Consider the following 20,756-nt stretch of genomic DNA (forward strand, 5'->3'; position numbering starts at 1 on the left):
GATGGCATTGGCCAAAGACTACATTGTTAGAATATATAGGAAGGGGGACAACGGGCACCCCTGTCTTGTTCTGTTTTGAATGTTAAAAGTATCTGACAGGGCTCCGTTAACCCTTACTCTGGCTGATGGGTTCTTATATAGGGCCGTTATTCAGTCACTCATGCGGGGTCCCAGCCCCACCCTACGCAGAGTGGCCTCCATAAATCTCCATCCCACTCTGTCAAACGCTTTTTCCGCGTCAACCGCATGAGGCAAAGCGGGGACCCCGCACGCCGCGCCCTCGACACCAAGGACACAGACTTTATTACATTGTCCTACCCTCTCTCCTCGGGACAAACGCCATCTGATCCCTATGTATCAGTTTTGGGATGAAAAGTTGTAAGCGAGTTGCAATCAGTTTAGTGAATAGCTTTATGTCTAGGTTTATGAGCGAGATGGGTCGTTAATTGCCACAGACAGTGACATCTTTCCCCGGTTTAGGTAATACCACCAAATGGGCCTGAAGGGCCTGTGTCGGGAAGGCACACCCCCCAGATATCGCGTTAAAGGCCCTAAGACTTAATGGCACCAATTCATCTTTAAAGAGTTTATAGAATTTAGAGGTAAACCCATCTGGGCCAGGACTCTTCCCCGCTATAAGCTCCCTAATCAACTCTGATAGTTTAGAGAGTGTAAAGTCTCCCTCCATTTCCAGAGACTCTTCTGCTCCTATAGAGTCAGGGGCATAGCTGTTGAGGTAAGCCTCGATCCCATCCACTCCCGACTCACAGCTTGGCAAGAGGTTCTGTTTTATGTTGTAGAGGCTACTATAATATGTATGGACTACCTCTAAAATTTCCGAGGTTGAGTGAGCAACTCCTCTTCTTTGAGTCTGAATATTGGGTATGTGGGTTGTAGGAGCTCTGGGATGAAGGATCCTGGACAACCACCGCCCGCATCTGTCTCCATACTCAAAGGCGCATTCTATCCCTGAACCTCATCGACTTCTGGTCCAATAAAGACAGAACTTGATGTTGCAGCACGGAGATTTCAGCTTTTGTTGTGTCCGTGGGGCAGCCCTTATTTTGTGTTTCTTTAATGTGGAGCTCTTTAAGTAGTCTCTTTAGTTTGGCAGACCTGTCCTTTTTAAGACGGAACCCATAGGAAATGAAGACACCCCTCAAAACACATTTGAGGGCCTCCCATTTAACGGGAAAATCGTTGCTGTCCCCTCTGTGGACCTCTTCAAACTCTGCTATTGCTCTTTTTACGTTGCCAACACACAGGGGGTCATTAAGGAGATTTTCGATCCCCGAAAGCAATCTGGTCCTGATTGCGGAAGTATACGTTAGCAAATGTTATCACTATCCCAAGAACCTCCAGCTTCAAGAAGTTGTACCGCCCATATGGGTCCTCAGCATGGTAAACAACTATGTGCTGAAGAGATTTGTGCAATGCTACGGAGACCCCTTCAGCCTTCTTGGATGGGTGAGGAATGTGGAACCAGGTGGTGTAAAATCTGGATCCCAAGCGTGCCACGCCATCAGCTTTGAAGTGGGTCTCTTGTAGCATGGCCACCTTAACTCCTTTCTTATGAAGATGATATAGTATTTGGCTCCGCTTCTCTGGAATATTAAAGCCCTTCACATTATAGGTACACACAGTCACCTCAGCCATTGGTATGCAAACACGAGATTAGAGGGGTAAAGCCCATAGCTCGAACCTGTAAATGAACAGGGGGGGGGTAGGAGAGCAGGAAAGGGGGGATAAAAGGGAACATGAAAACAACTCGAAGCTTGGCACCTCCAAACAGAACATCACCGGGTATGAGAAATAACATTTCAAAGCAGCACACTGGCTGCTACTCCAATCGGAGGGTGGGGGGAACCAAAGGCGAGGTCGCTCCTCCAACGTCTCCGGCTCCATATTGGAGATGCTTGTCAAAAATAAGGCAACACCAACATAACTCATTGGTCTTCCATGCAGGGTGCATGCCGGAGAATGACCCGCATGGGGATACAGGTGAGAGCCCGACCATCCTGAGCAAATTGGACGGACAGGGAAACATTGTGGGACAGCGAGTTAGTAGGCTATGTTTATCTCTTTGCCCCGCCGCCAACCTTCTGCCATGCTGAGCCCAACGCCTGAGCCAGTGTACCATCCCGGCTAGGCCAATCCGGGAGGGTGATCATTGGCATTTTGAAGGATCCTAGGAAGCAAGCGATCTAAAAGTAACCTTTTTGTTTCCTTTACAAGCCTGCAGTTGAAAGGGGTACCCCCACTGATAGTGGATGTCCCTCTCTCTCAGAGCCACCAAAAGTGGTTTCAGGGCTCTTCTGAGTTGGAGTGTGCGGCGAGACAGATCCTGGAGAATGAGAATGGGGGCACCCTGGTAGGACAGGTTTTCTGATTCTCTGCGTCTGCCATTGATCAGCTCCTTTCTTGATAAAAGTGGATCCTGCATAGAACATCGCGTGGCCTTGCAGGATCAGGGGACCTCGGGCCCAATGTGCGGTGAATTCTATTGATTTCAATTGGTTTGTCAGGAGCTCTTTGTAGGATGCTATTGAAGAATTTACATGCCCAAGCCTCCAGCTGAGCCTGCTCGATATTTTCGTCTAGACCCCTGATGCGGACATTATTCCTCCTATGGCGGTTCTCCAGGTCATCTAAGTGTAGAAATAATTTAGAGATTTGTGATGACTGCCCTGGATGACCTTTATGTGGGATTCCACAGTTTCTAATAGCTTTTCCTGAACTTCCTCAGCCTCCGAGAGACAGTGGCCCACTTGTATAATGTCCTTTTGCAGGGCTGAAATGTCTCTCTTATGTGACATTTCTAGCTTGTGCAGAGAACTGTCTAGGTCTCCTTTAGTGGGCAGGGAGCGCAGGTGAGCCCTCCAGTCCCATTCCTCCCTGTCAGGGGATCCTGTTGTGTTGGCTTGAGAATGCCCCCTCTTGCCTGGTGTCTGGGCCCTTCTGAATGGCAGTTTAATGAGGCTAAGAGGCTCATCGTCCCCGCTCATATGTCCAGGAGGGAGGCAGTCCAGCACCTCCCCAGAAGCTGAGGCTGATTGCCAAGAGACGAGCTGCCTGTCAGCTTGGGTGTATTGCTGCCTGTCCCCGTGATCTCTGTAGGGGCCGACAGAAGCATCCGCAGAGGAGCCCTGGTCTTCTACTGCCTCCCCTGTCCCCTGGCTCTCCCACCCCATAGAGCCTCTCTCACCAGCTTCCGATTCTGCCTCCGTCGCTCCGGCCACGCTGCCACGCTCTCCTTCTCTTCCTGCCGGTGCCATCTTGGGTAACATGCGGCCGCCGGCCGGGTCCACTGTAGGGCGCAGAAACTGCTCCAGCCTTCCCCTCTCTGCCGGATGGCCCAAAGCCCTCTGGCCTCTCCTGCGTCCCATGGTCCCTGTCTGGTGAGAAAATTGGCGCTGGTGAGTAGCCGCTGCCTCCGGAGCTCTTCTCAGGTACGACCTACACCACTATCAGTTAGCTCCGCCCTGCCATCATGTTTTATTTGATCTTCTACACACAGTTGAATACACGTAAATATTAAGTAAGCTCAGGAATGCTTGTAGATTACTTATTAAGGACGTCAGAGAGTTGGCAAACTGCACGTGGCCAAAAGGCCCAGAGACTGATGTCCCTGCACATGCTAAGTTTAATATTCAGTAATAAACAGGCGTAACAAGTTAGGTCAGGTGCCCTTTAGTCTCGCTCTCAATGTATTTGTCTTAAAGGACTATAAAATCTTTATCTGGTTAACAAATAAACCGAATCCTTTGCGATTTACACAAATGCAGTGTGTGTGACCTGTGATTCTTTGAGCAGCTTGTACTAATCCATAGCTATAGCGCTCCATTGTGCTAACACAGTATTACAATCCCAGGCCATAACATATTCACCACCATGCTCTCCAGTCCGTATCAGGTTCCTCTTGTGAAATGATTTTATTTTTGCCAGACATCATCTGCATCTGAGAGTAAACCTTGCTGACTGCTTCTTTCCGTGCAGATTAAGTCATTCTGGTGTTTGCCTAGATGTTAATGGGTAAACTGTAATCTGGTCTATATTTTTTCCCTGTATAGCAAATGTTTTCCTCCCCACTTCTAACTGAAGCATTCTTTTTGCAGTGGTTCTCTTCTCACGGAATAGCCCCACATGGTGATCTGGATTGCTGAACTATATACTTACCAAATGCCATAGGGAACAAAAATCCTAATCACCTAATATTAAAATTTAACATCTTCTACAGTAACCAAAATTGGAAACCTACAAAGTGAAATAAAAAATAGTAGTTCTTAACCCCTCTAGTGTAGATAGAATATCCTAGTAATTGACTCTTGGTAGGGCTACTGAAAGCCACTATACTTGCTCCTAGTAAAAGGTATCAGTTATAAGTGCCAATTGTACGATAGTTTGAACATATACTCAATATGACTGTGTTACACACAATTGCACGTCTCTTAATGACAAGAGGAAGACTACATTTCAAATCAGATTAAACCCACTGCCACCTTCCCAATGTTTTTTCCATTAACTGGTGTCCTAAGAGTTTTACCAGGGCTACATTTAGTAGTACTATTTGTACAGTACTAATAAAAAAAAGAAAGGGATAAAACAAATAAGGAAGGTGGCAAGATAGTGGATATGGTCCTGCAGTACCACAGACCAATTTGGCTTCGGCCCTGGTGTTATAGAATTGTAGTGTTGGAAGGGACCTCCAGGGTCATCAGGCCAACCCCCTGCTCAGTGCAGGATTCATTAAATTATCCTAGACAGGTGTCTGTCCAGTCCTCTGTTTGAAAACTTTCATTGATGGAGAATTATCTACCTCCCCTGGCAAACTGTTCCACGCATTGATCACCCTCACTGCAAACATATCTCTAGTGTCTGGTTCACACATTCCAACTGTCCTTTGGATTGTAGGTGATAAGCAGAAAGGTCCAAGTTGATGTCCAGCAAACTTTATGATGCAGTTTAGAAGCAGTACATAACACATTGTCTCTGACCATGGAGTACAGTTTGAAGATAGAAAATGTGTTGAAGAGAAAATCCAGCCACATGGCAGATGAGAAACTAGGCAGGGAATGGAATACACTAATTTAGAGACTTTATCTACGACAAACCAGATTACAGAGCAATTTAAGGAACTGGGCTGATCGCTGATGAAAGCCATCACAATATATAGCTAAGGAGACTCTGGTACCAGCAATAGTAACAATAAACCTACTGCTCATTAATGGTAAGGGTTCATTTCTAGCCTGGAATGGTAACACCAGGGCAAGATACAGGAGCATTGAGTTGTATGGACAAAAGTTTTCCCAAGTAAAATATCTGTCAAGCTCAGCAGAGTCACAGAGACTATACTAGCTGGTTCAATGATAGGCTGTGGCTCTGTACACAAGTTAGCAATATCAAAGATTGGGTAAGAGCATCCGTTTTAACATTTTCACCAAAAGTGCAAAGGAGGAGGCATCAAGATAAAATGGTTTGGTGACATTTGGACGATGAAGAACTGCTTCTGTGGAAAAGCCTGTTTTAGTTCCTGGAAGGCATCTAAGCCTCAGCAATCCATTGTCTGACGTTCGCTTTTCACCTGGTAAGTTCAGAAATTGGTGCAGTAAGGAAAGAAAATGCAGTATCAACTGTCGATAATAACAAAGCCTAGGAAGTGTTGCTTTGCCTTCAGACCCTGTGGTCTAGGCCAATTAAGAACCACAAACAACTTCTCAGGGTCCATCCAGAGGCCAGTATCAGAGGTAACATATCCTATGAAGGGCAGGTTTATGTGTTCAACAACAAACCTCTCCAACTTTGCAAACCGACCATTGCCAAGGAGATGTTGAAGGATCGTTCTCACTTGCTTGCAAAGTGTAGTGAGATCAGTAGAGAATATTATACTATTGTCCAGATCAACAACTATACAGGTTTTCAATAGATCATACAAAATGTCATTCAAAAATTCTTGAAATATGACAGCAGTATGGAGTCCAAAGGGCATGACTAGCTATTTGTAGTGCCTATCACAAGTGTTGAATGCAGTTTTCCATTTATTGCCCTGCTGCATCCAAACCTCTATACACTTTGCACGTCAAGTTTAGTGAAGACCTTGGCTCCTTAGATTCTATCAAACAGTTCCATAATCAAGGGGAGATTAGATGTGAAGCACTGACTTCATAGGAGTGCCTCTGATGAGTACACCCCTAATCCACAACATCAGTACAATCACAGACCTACATCAGGCAGGTACATAAATTCCAAATCCCGGTGTGTCATCAAGAGATTTGGAATTTATGTACCTGCCTGAAGTGGGTTTTCTGTGATTGTACTGATGTTCTGAATTATGGGTGTACTCATCAGAGGCACCCCTGAGAAGTAAGTGCTTCACATGTAATATTCCACAGTTTACAACCTGGAGCACTGTTTTTTTTAAGGTTTGACCTTTGCTGTAATTGTTTTTTTTTGTTTTTTTTTAAATCAAATTTTATTAAGATTATCCATAAACATCATGCAATGCTTTACAACTGTTAACTTATATTCTTTACATTAACGAACTTGAGTTAGCGTTTCGCTCAGAAGTGTCTTATTTGACCATTTGCATTTGTTGATCTAGGTCTTACCCTCTGAGTATATAACACAAGAAGAGGGAGGGGGGGGGGCAGTGGGGGGCGGAAAGTAGGGGGGGGGGGTCGATTCGGTATGGGGCTCGTCTGAGTGGTAGGTCCGGTCGGTTCTCCACCCAGCAGCTCCCGCCCGTCACCCGACGGTCTAGCAGTGTCAAGCAACTTGAGTCCCTTACGATTGCTTGTCTCTAGGTTGAAGTGTTTTTTGCATTTTTAGGTCGCCATATCTCTCTGCAGTTTCTCAGTCTGTGTGTGCGTGCGTACAAGTGAGTAAGGCCGGGATCTCACAGCTTACCCCATCTAGCGTTTATTGTTTTGTGTCGCGTACCCAAGGTTTTTTTGCGCCACGCGGCCCATGCTGGGTTTCTACTGCATGCGCTTCCACAGCTCCCATTTTTTCAAGAACTTGTCATGTGTCCCCGTTTTCCAGCTGGTTAATTCTTCTAGGTTGTATAGGAGGTCTACCTTCTCTCTCCATTGGTCGGTTGTAGGTGGGGTCTTTTGCAGCCACCGGATTGGGATAAGTGTTTTGGCCACCTCGATGAGTAGGGCTATCATGTTATCTCTATGTGGTTGGAAGGTAGGTGATGGCCTGCTGAGGAAGATTATGTCAGGCGTTAGCGCAAAGTCAGGTCTTACGCTCTTGATTGAGTTCTCTACACCCTTCCAAAAATTGGCTAGGGTGGCACAATCCCACCATATATGGCGGTACGAACCCGTCGCTGAGTCGCACCTCCAGCACTTTTCATGCGGGGCCAGCTTATGAGCAAAGAGCCATTGAGGGGTCCTATACCACCTGGATAATAATTTGTAGTGGCTTTCTTGAAGAAGTACGCAGGGGGAAAAGCCAAAGGCCCTACGTAAGATAGCTTTCGTGTCTGAATGTGATAGTGAAATGTCTAGCTCTATCTCCCAAGAGGTCAAATATGCCGGTTTGGATACTTTCGTTGGGGCTACGTAGTGAGTCAGAGCCTGCTTTATGCCTATGCGTTTTGAAGGGTTCTCCCGAGCGAATTTCTCGAATGGCGTGGACGGTCTGGTGGACCTGTATTTCTTTCTAAATTCTTCTGCTATTTGAGTGATGTGTGCTTTTTGTAAGAACGAGAGTTGCGTTTCCGGGAAGAGGGATTGGATCACCTCTGTCGGTTTTTTGTTTGCTAGTTGTTGGATGTCCTCTATTTTCCTATTTGTGCATTTAGCCCATACGCTTCTGGTTGCCGGATCCGTCAGGGTTCCCACCAATTTGCATATTGTACCTATTGGAGCTATTGGGGACGGGTCCGGTGCTAGCGAGTCGCTCAGTTTAGCCCAGGTCTCGAGGGGGCCCCTCAGCAGGGGGTCACATCTACTGAGTCTATGTGCGCTTTTTGAGGGGTGCCAAAGATCTTCCAGCCACGTCCCGCCATGTGTGGCTCTGGCCAGCTGTTGTAGGAGGGGATCTCTCGTTGGGTTCGCTAAGTCCCACCAGTATCCCAGTTGTATGGCTTTATAAATGTCGTGGGCACAGGGCATATCTATCCCTCCCTCCCATCTCCTCTTTGTTAGGAGGGTATGGGCGACTCTTGGCCTTTTTTGTTTCCATATGTATCCTATAAATCCCGCTTTGAGAGATTGAAAGAATGCGCTTGGGATATGGACTGGTAACATACGAAGTTTGTAGGTGATTATAGGCATAACATAAGATTTAAGGATATTTTTTCTCCCAAACCAAGAAAGGTAGGGGAGGTCGTATGAACGTAGGAGGTTTTTGACATGCGTTAGGAGTGGTAGAAAGTTGGCGCTATATAGCTTTTCCGCTTCTCTGGTGATTTTGATCCCCAGGTAATCGATTGTATTTTCTAGCCAGGTAAAGGGGGATAATGTCTTGAGTGTTTTACTGCTTTCTCGTGGGACTGATATGTTTAGTATGTTTGATTTGCCGAAATTTATTTTGCTGTAATTGTTTTTCTTCCGATATATACCTATATGCCCGGATTCCCATTGATGCTCTCCACTACTAGATGTCCAGAGGACCGGTGTGTGTAAACTTCTATTCTTGCCTACCAGGACTGTGGACATACCGGAGCTCCCTTTACAAAAGGAGACCCCAGTATTTCAGGGTGAGTTAATACGCATATTTTCCTTTTCACCTTTTAATCCACTTAATCAGTTACCCCATATCCTACCTGATGTCGCTTCTGTTTTATTTATTTCTTCTTTTCCCCATCTGCTTGCCAGGAATCATTATTGCCATACCATAATCTGAGATGAGAACAACCTCTTTTAATTAAGGAGGGAAGCTCTGGATCCCCACAAGGGCAGGATGGAGCAGAGCAAAAGGGTATCTTGGGCACATCTGATTCTTAATTAAAGATTTCTGTAGATGATTACACTGACAACAATTTTTTTGTTGTATTTACATGAACATTTGTTTTAGTATAATTTGAGTATACTGATTTCAAATCTGGAGTTAGTTTTTTACTGTAAGCTCTAGTTTTTTTGCAATTTAGCATTTAAATATTTCACTTTAAGGCATTTTCGACACAATTAAGTACATGCTACATAGGGAAATAAAAACCTTAGTTGATATGATGCAAATGATAATGAACAACACCTTTCTAACAGGCCATTATATTCGGCACTAGTTCTAGTCCGGCAGAAATTTACATTTATAGCTTTTGCGTTTATGTACTGGCTCAGGGCAATCGCGTTTTATGGACCAGCAGTAGTCTGCCATCATGTTCTTATCCCATCGTCCTTGATATCTTTCCTCCATTGTACACAAGTCCTGATGGAAGCGTTCTACCTGCTCATCACTAACATCCCCAAGGTTTTCTGGGAACTGATCGAGATGACTGTTAAGGAAATGCAGCTTAACACTCATGTTGCATCCATGTTCACCAAAGGCCACTAATATTTTTTCAAAACGTTCCTCATAATTCTCAGCTTTTTTTGTTACCAAGAACATTTTTAGTAACTTCTACAAAAGACATCCATGCTGCCTGTTCCTTCATATTCATCTTCTTGACAAATTTCTCATCACGTAAAAGAACACGAATTTGAGGACCGTTGAACACTCCTGCTTTAATTTTCTCAAGAGATAAAGCTGTGAGTGCAGAAACAATATACTGGAAACAATCGCCATATGTATCCAATGCTTTCACAGACTGCTTCATCAGGCCAAGCTTGATGTGGAGCGGGGGGGGGGGGAAATTATTCTGTCGTGACTGACGATAGGAAAAGCAAACATTGTGAACGAACCTACTTCTAAAGTTTCTCAGTATGGCCACTTCTTTTGTACCCAGTGGTTTTCTCGAGCTCTGCTATACCACATACATATGTAGCACGGATACTTGGTAAAACCTTTTTGTTGCCCAAGAAGAAAGTTAACCATTTTCAGATCCACACAAATGATCCGGTTGTGCTCATGATATTTCAGTAGATCAATTACTCTCCTGACATCATTGTACTCTTCTCGCAAATTCACAGAGTGTCCAACTGGAACTGAACCGTAGACATTACCATTGTGCAAGAGAACACCCTTTAAGCCAGTGACCCCCAACTCCAGTCCTCAGGGACCGCCAACAGGTCATGTTTTCAGGATTTCCTCAGTGTTACACAGGTGATGTAATTATTGTCAGTGCATCAGACATTGCCACAGGTGTTCTTACCATAGGATATCCTGAAAACATGACCTGTTGGTGGTCCCTGAGGACTGGAGTTGGGGACCCCTGCTTTAAGCTACGCTTGGAGCTATCAAGAAACAATCGCCATTCTGTTGCACTGTACGGGTTTATCCCTAATTCATGGAGAAGGCCTGGAATATCGTGACAAAAAATAAAATCCTTATCCTCTAAAAAAAATTAAAATAAAATCTTGCTCTCTCTTTCGAAAGTAAGAAACTGTTGCTAAGCGACTTAGCAAATGTTTCTCCTGTAGTCTTGAGGCCAACAGCTCTGATAATTGCTTGGAGAGGCCCAAATCACGCACTGAGGGTGCATTCCCACGAACGTATATCGGCTCGGTTTTCACGCCGAGCCGATATACGTTGTCCTCGTGTGCAGGGGGGGGGGGAGGATGGAAGAGCCAAGTGCAGGAACTGAGCTCCTGCCTCCTCCCCGCCCCTCTGCACTATTTGCAATGGGGCGTGGTGGGGCGGGGCTAATTCAGGGAACTTAGCCCCACCCCTGCCCCACCTCCTCTCATTGCAAATAGTGCAGAGGGGTGGAGAGGAGGCAGAGAGGGGGCGGGAGCTCAGTTCCTGCTCCTGGCTCTTCCATCCTCCCCCCTGCACACAAGGACAACGTATATCGGCTCGGTGTGAAAACCGAGCCGATATACGTTCGTGGGAATGCACCCTAAGTCACTCAGTTCTTGTTTATTAAGTTTTTGAGGACATGAAGACTGTGCCATGTCACATGAGGATTCTTCTCTTTCTAGAACCATTTCATCCCCCATATCTTGATCTTCATCGTCCTCACTATCTTCACCTCCTTTACTTGCAAAGCCTTTGAAAAGTGGAACCGGGAGATCTTCACCATCTTGTACAGGTCTTATTGCCGAAGGTATATTTGGGTTTGCGATTGCATGACGATTTTTCTTCCCTACACCGCTTATGATGACAAGACAAAAATAGCAGTCAGTAATGTGGTCCTTGGGTTCTCACTAGAGATGAGCGAGCATACTCGCTAAGGACAATTGCTTGAGCGAGCATTGTCTTTAGCGAGTACCTGCCCGCTCGGAAGAAAAGGTTCTGGTGCCGGCGGGGGGCAGGGATCGGCGGGGGAGAACAGGGGGGAACGGAGGGGAGATCTCTCTCTCCCTCTCTTCCCCCCACTCCCCCCTGCTCACTCCCGATACTCACCGCTCACCCGCGCCGGCACACGAACCTTTTCTTCCAAGCAGGCAGGTACTCGCTAAGGGCAATGCTCGCTCGAGCAATTGTCCTTAGCGAGTATGCTCGCTCATCTCTAGTTCTCACCAAACCATGGGAACCCCAAAAGGTAGACCCTTTTGTTTTCCTTTCATCCTGTCACGAAGCATTTCTTCACAGTTATGGCACACAATATGCGGAGACCATTTCTTGTCCTGGTCACCAAGAGGAATTTTGAAGCAAGTTTTGTAAGCAAGCCTCACAAAAGACGTTATATTCCGTCTCTGATGAGGAAGGGTGTAGCATCCACATGTGTAGCAGAAGGCATCAGGCTTATTCACACATCCGTCTCTACTTGATGAAGCCATATTACAAACTGTGAGATTGACGTGTTCTTCTTTTTTTTTTTTTTTTTTTTTTATAAATTCTTTATTTATTGCTTAACCATATTCCATTACAATCATGTTGTCATTTCCGGGAGTCTGAGTAACTCGAACTGCAAGTCTCTTTCAATGACTGTAGCTTGGATAAGAAAATTTTTCGGAATATATCTCAAATCTATGATAAACTGGCTTGGAACACTTGAAGTCTTGTTAAATGTCTTCTTAACTTAACCTTTGGTACGTTTTAGTACAAATACAACTGGGTTGTCTTGTGATGTACCATATTAACCGGGTTACTAACTAGACTTACAGGACACATAGGGGTTAGACGATTGGGGTTTGTATGTGGGAGGGTGGGGTGGGGAGGTGAAGCGTGTGCAGAGAGAGCGAGATGGAGAGAGAGAGAGAGGCTGACTCCTTTAGTGGGGGGGAGCTGATAGAAGAGGGAGGGGGTGAGAGGGCGAGATATGCATGTGGACTTGTAGCTAGTTCAGGTGGGTTGGGAGCTAAGTAGCGAGCGGTATTCAACTGAGTCTTGGAACTCTATCCAGTGATACCATGTTTTCCTAAATCTCTCTTGTGTGCCCTTAAGTGCTGCCGATAGGTCCTCCATCTCCATGATCCATCCTATTTTGTTAAGCCACATCCCTATCGAGGGTGGAGTTGTTTTTCTCCAGAGCTTGGCAATACATGATCTCGCCGCGCCTACCAGAGCGCACACTATTGATTTCTTGTAAACCGTTAGTGGTATATCACTGTGGTGTAACAGGAAAAATGTTGGTGTTTTTGGTAATGGATACTGGGTAAATTTCGAGGTGATCCGCCATACCCCTGCCCAGAAGTCCGCTAGCACTGGGCAGTCCCAAAAGACATGCAGCATAGTCCCTTGACCTACTCCGCATCTCCAGCATGTTGGGGAGACTGATGGATATAGCTTGTGTAGGTGTGAGGGCACTCTGTACCATCTGGTGAGTATCTTATACCCTGACTCTTGAGTTCTGCTCGAGACTGAGGAAGAGTGTGTCATAGTGAATATTCTGTTTCTATCTTCTGGGGTTAGCTGGATTCTTAACTCCTCCTCCCATTTCGCTAGGTATTTTGGTGGTGTTTCCCCTGTTTGTGAGTTAAGGATATTGTACATTCTGGATAATGTATGTCTGGAGGGGCCATCTGCGCCGCATGTAGCTTCGAATTGTGTTTTGTGTTTCCTAAATTCGCTAGGGTGTGGTAGTGTTCGCAGGAAATGTCTTAGCTGTAGTGTCTGCCATAGTGGTAATGGAGCTGAGTCCCCGTTTTCTCTTAGCGTTTCCATCGAGGGCCACTGTTCATTCTGTAGGAAGTGTTCTGCCCTATATTTGCCTTCAGCAAACCATGTACGGAAAGTTTTGTTTTCACATCCGGGTGGAAACCTTGGGTTGTGCAGGATTGGTAGCATTGGGGAGGGTCTGGGAGATATGTCCATTCTGTTTGACACTTTGGTGAATGCCCTCAGTGTCGGTCCAATAGTGGGGTGCTGCGCGATGTCTGTGGCCGCTGGACTGTCTAACCAGGGGAGAACCACTAATGGTATGGAGGATGTTGCCTGCTCTATAATGACCCATTGTTTAATCTCTGAGTGCCGGTGCCAATCAATGATCCTTACTAGGTGAGCTGCCTCATGGTATTTCCCGAAATCTGGGAGACCTATCCCCCCCTCATTTTTTGGTCTGGACAGTGTGCTCCTTGCTATTCGTGGGGCCCTACCTGCCCAGATGAATGATGTTACCTGTGATTGTAGGGTCTTGAGGAATTGTTTCGGTACGTGGATTGGGAGAGCCTGTAATAGGTATATGAGTCTCGGGAGGATGTTCATTTTTATGATTGCTCCTCTGCCAAACCAGGAGAAAGTCCCCTTCGTCCATGTATTAAGGTCCTGTCTGATCTTACTTAGTAATCTTGGGAAATTGGCCGCGAATAAATGGTGTTAGGTGAATCCCGAGGTATTGGATGTGGTCCCTCGCCCATGAGAACGAAAAGTGCCCTTTTAGTTCTTCTACCAGGTGCTGTGGGAGGGAGATGTTCAGTGCTGCTGATTTGTGGTAATTTATCTTGAAGTTGGATAGTGCAGAGTATTTATTTATTTCCATCATTAGGTTTGGTAATGAGATTCGTGGCTTCGAGATGAAGAACAGAAGATCATCCGCGTATGCCGCGATCTTGTGGTCTGTGTCCCCTATTCTGATCCCATGGATATTGGGGTTGGACCTGACCTGTGCTAACAGGGGCTCTAAGCATAGGATAGATATCAGGGGCGACAGGGGGCAGCCTTGCCTAGTGCCGTTTGAGATCCGGAACGGTGTTGAAAGCTGACCATTAGCCCTCACTGAGGCCGTTGGGCCAGAGTATAGGCTCGTGATCCAATGCATCATGTTAGGGCCTATTCCCATGTGTGTCATGGTAGCGAACAGGAAATCCCACTCCACTCTGTCAAATGCCTTGTCCGCGTCTGTTGATAAAAGGCATGTTGGTAGGGACCGTTTTCTAGCTAAATGTATTAAATTAATGGCTCTTGTTGTGTTGTCTCTAGATTCTCTTAGCGGGACAAATCCTACTTGATCTTTGTGGATTGTAGATTGCAGGTGGGGGGAGATCCTGTTCGCTAGAATTTTAGAGAACAATTTCAGGTCTGCATTTAATAGGGAGATAGGTCGGTAGCTCTGGCATTGTGATGGGTCTTTCCCTTCTTTATGGATAACTGTTATGTGTGCTGTTAAAGTATCCCTTGGTATTTGTTTCCCGGATGTTATAGAGTTAAAGGCTTTTATGAAGGTGGGGGAGAGAGTCTCTGCGTATTTCTTATAATAAGTTAAAGTGAGACCGTCTGGGCCTGGCGCTTTCCCTGTCTGAGAGTCTGTTAGTGCGTTTGCTAGTTCTATCGGGGTTATTGGTTCTTCCATTGAGGCGATCGCTCCTGGAGTAAATCTACCGGAGTTAGCTCGTTGCAGGTATTCCTTGATCAGGGCCTTCTTATGTACTTTTTCCTGCTCTGATTGTGGCGGTGTAAGGTTGTACAGTGAGTTGTAGTATTCCCGGAATGCCTCGGCTATTTGTTTCGGTAGGTGTAGTGTTTGGCCCTTGGAGTCGTTGATGTGCGGGATGTAGGTTTTGGCCCTTGTGGTGCGCAGTGCCCGTGCTAGTGCACGGCTTGGTTTGTCGCCAAATTCATAAAAGTGTCTTCTGCACTTTACTATGTTTCCTTTGGCTTGTCCCAGGCAGTATGTGCGTACCTTCTCTCTTAATTGGAGCAGCTCCGCTCCCCTCGCGCTGTCCTGGGTGGTTTTGTGTGTTGCTTCTAACACTTGGATTTGGTCTAGCAACCCTTTTAAGTGTGCACCCCGCTCTTTTTTGATGCGGGAGCCAATCTCCACACATCTTCCCCGGATCACACATTTATGAGCCTCCCATACAGTCAGTGGATCTACTTCCGGTGTATCGTTTTGTTCAAAGTATTCTTTTAGTGCTTTGTGTATTTCTTCTGAGGTTGACGGGTCGTGGACTAGTGATTCGTTGAGCCTCCAGTGCCACTCTCTCCTGTGTAGGGCGGGGAGTTTTAGTTTTATAGTGATCATGGCGTGGTCTGAGACTGTGATATTGTCTATCGATGCTGCGACTAGCGTCTGCAGCGACGAATGCTGGAGGAGGAAGTAGTCAATTCTTGAGTATGTGTTATGTGGCTGGGAGTAAAACGTGTAATCTTTGGTCGTGGGGTGTAGGATTCTCCAGGCGTCTACTATTTGGTATTTGTGGAGTGTTTTTTTAATTCTGCGATGTGCTGACAATGAGAGGCTATCGCTCCCCCTGGACGTGTCTATCCTTGGGTCTAAGGTAATGTTGAAGTCTCCGCCGAGTATCAGAGTGCCCTCTTTAAAGTCCTCCAGCTCCTCCAGGATCCCCTCTAAGAAGGTCACCTGGTTGGAGTTGGGGGAGTATGCTGCCGCTAGTGTGACTGGTGTGCATGCGAGCTTACCTTTGAGGAGCAGGTATCTACCTCCAGGGTCGCGTCGAATCTCCTTCATCTCCCATGGGATGGAGCTGGCTATTAGAATCGAGACCCCCTTGGATTTGGAATCTGCGTTCGTGCTGTGGTACGCGTTTGGAAATCTTGCATCCTCAAATCTGGGGTGGGCGTTTGTGCGGAAGTGAGTCTCCTGGATGAAGGCCACATGCGCTTTCTTCTTCCATAGAAGATGGAGGATGGAGGACCGTTTCTCTGGGATGTTCAAGCCCTGTACATTGATTGAGGTTACTAAGAGATTAGAGAGATCAGGTGGCATGGTGGTTGGTGTTACTGAGGGTTAGAGGATTGGGATTCGTAGGTGAAGAGGGAGCCGCCCAAGGAGGTAGAGAGGGGAATCAGAGCAGCCAGAGGAAGAGAAAAAGAAGAAGAGAGGGGGGAGGAAAAAGAAGAAAAAAAAAAAGGAGAGGGCTAGGGGGGAGAGACAAGTGACACACTAGGGGGGTGAACACATTAACAATCGGAACCTGAGAAATTAGTTGTAGTGCTAAACTTTGGACTATTAATCAGGATGCCCGTTCCCCCACAACCAGGGGGTAGAACTCGGTACCCTGATACCCTACTGGGGGTACGTGGAAGAACACCGGATCGGAGGGATCGTAGCCGGCTTCCACTGATCGTTAGGTTGGAGAAGCCTAGACCGAATTTGTCTTTAAGCCTTTTATCGGTTGTCGTGTGGGTCCTCGGTCTGTTGCTCCGGTTTGCCGCTTATGGTAAGGTTCATGTTACGGGAATTTTTCGGTGGGTGGGTTGGTTAGGGTCCGACCAGTCAGATGGGGGGGGGGGGGACAGATCGTGGGTGTCCATCTTGTCAGGCAGTTCTGTTGGGGGGGACAAGCTTTCCTGTGGGCCCTGTTCGGGTGGTGGGGGGGCTGTGTTTCTTCTTTGTACTTTGGAGTAGAGTCATTCGGGAGGGAGATTGCGGTTTAAAGATTTGTTGGAGTGGTGTCTACGGGTTCGGTCCAGTCTGGGACTGGGACTGCTGGAACTTCTAGGAACTTGAAGGCTCCCTCCAGGTCCGCTGGAGTTCTGACTGTGTATAGGCGGCCCCGCTTTCTCAGTATCAGGTGGAATGGATGTCCCCATTTGTAGGTCGCTTCTGCTTGGCGTGTGGCCTCTAGTAGCGGGCGGATTATTCTTCTGCAGTTGAGGGTCAGTCTGGAGACATCTGGAAGGATGGAGATCTCTGCACCGTTAAATTTGATTGGGCCGTTCTCCCATGCCAGTCGTTGGATGTCTTCCTTCTGTCTATAGAAGTGTACCCGGCATATAACATCCCTGGGTAGATTTGAGTTCCGCGCTCTTCCTCCTAGTACTCTGTGGACCCTGTCTAGCTCAATAATTCTGTCTTCTGGGCGTTGGAGAAGTCTATTGAATATCGCCGTGACATAGTCATGCAGTGCGTCCGGGGGTACGTCCTCTGGGATGCCTCGTAGCTTCAGGTTATTACGCCGACCTCTGTTTTCTACGTCGTCCAGGTGAAAGGTAAGGTCTCTTATCTGTTTCTGCTGTTTTTCTACGATGGACGAGAGCTGTTGAAAGTCCACAGATGAGGTCTCGGGTTTCTCTTCTAGGGCCGTAACCCGCTCGGCAAGGGCCTGTACTGACTGACTAACTGTATTGATGGCTCTGTCATGCTTTTCTTCCATCCGCTGCAGGTGCGTCTCTAGGTCTGCTTTGGTAGGTAAGGCTCGAATCATGAGCCACAGTGCCTGCAATGTCTGGGAGTCGTCTGCAGGTGGTGCTGTTAGGTGTGTCATTGATCTTGTGGCGGGGAGCTGCGTAGTATGGGGGTTTGGGACCGCATGGTTGGTCTCCGAGTGTGCCCCTTTAGCGACTGCAGGGCGTATGAGTGGGGTTATTGGGCTCTCTTGCCTCTCCTCTTCCATGTCTGCTGTGTCCTCCCCGTGTATGCCCTGGTGTCCCTTCTGGCTGGCTGCGTTATCAGTGCTATGGCTCTGCCAGGGGGCTTTCTGTGTCTCTTTATCTTTATCTTTTCGGTAGGGAGGTAGGTGGGCGGGAGGTGGCATGGGGGACCCTTGGTCATCAGTCCCGGATCCCTTACTGACCGTATTTTGCAGGTGCATTCCCTTCCAAGGTGAGGCACGTGTGGTCCCGGTATGCAGCTGCTCCTGCGCTTCTCTGTCCTCCCGCTCTACCTCGGCAGGCTGTCTCCTTGTGGCTGGGGCTCCGGTGCCACTGGGCTGCACAGGAGCGTGTTCTGTGCTACCCGTTGGCGTTCTGTCGGCTGAGGTGCCCGTCGGATCACTGCAGGGCCGTCGCCCGACATTTGGGTCAGTCGGAGCGCTTGGTGCAGGCTCCGCACGTGGTCCCGGTGCCCCGTCCTGTGTGCCTCCCTCTGCGCTCACATGCTGCCGGAGCGGGGTGCCCTCTTCTCTGATGCGGCGGTCCGCTGGCTTCCCCTGCTGTTTTGCGGTCCCTTCTGCCGGTAGCTTCTCCGCTCTGCCCCGGGGAGGGGGTGGGGTGTCTGCCGCTGCGCACGCTGTCGGAGTCTTCTGCGCTCCCGGCGCCATGTTGGAGAGCCTCCTGCTTGTGTCCCCGGCGCTCGTCCCCTTCAAAAATCTGCTCAGCGGGGAGCCCAGAGCCTGTGGATGTTCTGTCTTGCGTTTCCCCACTCTCGTCATCATTTATGGCGGTGGCTTTGTGTGGGATTCCCGGTCGGCTGATAGGTAAGCGGCAGCGGAGGTCCGAGGTGCACGTCCTCACTCTCCCATGCCTAGCCACGCCCCCAGATTGACGTGTTCTTATTCCCTTCTGAGGTTCGGCCTTTGCTCTATTTAACCTCCTCTACTTGACTGTAAACAAATCACTATGTAGCACGCAGTCAGTGGGGCCTAAAAGACGGGGAAAAAATAAATGGGAAAGCAGAGATTTTCCGACTAAAATCAAAAATATCACATTGCAAGAAAACTATAGCATCCACACAAAAACTGATGACAGATTTGAAATCAGCATTGAAAATGCACCTAGAAACAGTTAAAAAATCTCATGCAACAGAAAATTCAAAAACATTTGTTGGCCTGCGTTCTCATTCAGATATGTGTTCAAATGAGCGAAACTAAACGATAATTGTCTAGTTTAACCGGGAGCCAATGAGCTGCTAATGACATCACTTTAGCAAACGAGAATCGTGAGGTTCTCATTGGGTCTTAAAGGTCTACATGTGGTACGAGGAGTTATCAGCTATTATTTCTCTGTTATCAACCCGAAGGCTGCAGCATATTATATATTGTTCTGTTTGTGGGGGATGTCCAGCCCGTTATTATGGGTTGTCGGAGGACATTACAGGGAGGGAGAACTACAACTCTCAGCATGTCCAAGCTGTTATTATGGGATATGTGAGGACATTACAGGGAGGCGAGAACTACAACCCCCAGCTAGTCCAGACTGTAAGGCCACCTGTCCACGGGCGTTGCGAAGTCCCATGGCGAATCTCTGCCGTAGAAGCCACCACCCGGGAGCAGGAGCCTGATAGGCTGACCGCGGAGAATCGCGGCATGCTGTGAATTGCCGGCCGCAAGTGAAGAATCGCAATGATTCTCCGTTCGTGGACAGGGGGGTGGCGCTTTCCATAGCAACGCTATGGAAAGCTTCAGACAGCGTGACTCACGCATGTGGACAGGGGGCCTTATTATGGGCTATTAGAAGACATTACAGGGAGGGGCCAGTCCTACCCATGGCCAGGGGGCCCGGGCCAACAAGGGGCCTGGCTGAATTAGAGAAAAAAAAAATTCTGATCTCAACAACAACACTCATCATCTGTTACCCTTTATGTCCCCTCAGCTGCGGTGCTGGGGGACGTGGCAGGGACCCCAGGATGTGATGATACTCCAAGTCCCACTGACTGCCGTCTTCTCACTTCACTGTACTAAAGCGAGATGCTGCGGGACCCTGTAAGTATAACAGTCACCCCCCGGGTCCCTGTCTCCCCGGGGGCGCTGCGGCTGTTCTCCCATCACCGGGCGCTCACTGTGGTTTGTATTGTAGGGACACATCTAATAAAATAACTTCATCAGTTTTTTTTGTTTGTTTCCACCTTGACTAAAACACGCAGAGTACCGTAACAGCATTTCTATGGGGGCCGGGTGTGTCAGAGGGTAGTGGGTGTATGGGCTAGGGGGGCCGGGTATGACTGGGGGGTAGTGAGTGGATGAGCTAGGGGGGCCGGGTGTGAAAGGCGGGTAGAGGGTGGATGGGCTAGGAGGGTTGGGTGTGACAGGGGGTAGAGGATGGATGGGCTAGGGGGGCCTGGTTGGTATTAAGGTAAGGAGGCCTATGAAAAAATGTGGGGGACGAGCATTTGAGAGAACTACAACTCCCAGCATGCCCAGGCTGTTATCATGGAACACTGAAGGACACTATAGGGAAATGAAAAATGGTTTGGTAGCGTGTTAGCCAGTAGAGCAATGTGTGATTGTTCTCAGTGAGAGAAACCAAGTCATCCTGTAGATATGAGACCTTTTAACAGCCTGACGAGGGGGGTGAGATATCCCCGAAAGCTCGCATTAACATCATGTATTTTTGTTAGCCATTAAAAGGTCTCATATGTACAAGATTACTTGGTTTCTCTTACTAAGAACAATCACACAGGGAGGAGAAAACTACACCTCCCAGCATTCCCTGGGCTCCCACACAATGGAAGAGCAGACACTGAATCCATCACTGGATGATTACTATAGGCATACCATTGTGAATAAAGCCGTGTTCACACCCGTGTAAGCATGTTTGCATGTGTTTTTGCGGAATGGGCGTTGCCTATTTGCCCGTGTTTTTGTGGAATGGGCGTTGCCTATTTGCCTGTGTTTTTGCGGAATGGGCGTTGCCTATTTGCGTGCGCA

General features: G+C 47.6%; 1 protein-coding gene across 1 annotated transcript in view; it reads left to right on the forward strand.

Moving 5' to 3' along the window:
- The window catches only part of LOC136578718 (zinc finger protein 665-like), a 62,683-nt gene that overhangs the window by 20,655 nt on the left and 21,272 nt on the right, over positions 1-20,756 (forward strand). The window contains exon 5 of the mRNA XM_066578894.1: positions 1,966-2,060. Within this exon, the coding sequence (XP_066434991.1) occupies positions 1,966-2,060 (95 nt within the window). The remainder of the gene's footprint in view (positions 1-1,965; positions 2,061-20,756) is intronic.

Source organism: Eleutherodactylus coqui, chromosome 9, assembly GCF_035609145.1.
Source record: "Eleutherodactylus coqui strain aEleCoq1 chromosome 9, aEleCoq1.hap1, whole genome shotgun sequence".
NCBI lineage: Eukaryota > Metazoa > Chordata > Amphibia > Anura > Eleutherodactylidae > Eleutherodactylus > Eleutherodactylus coqui.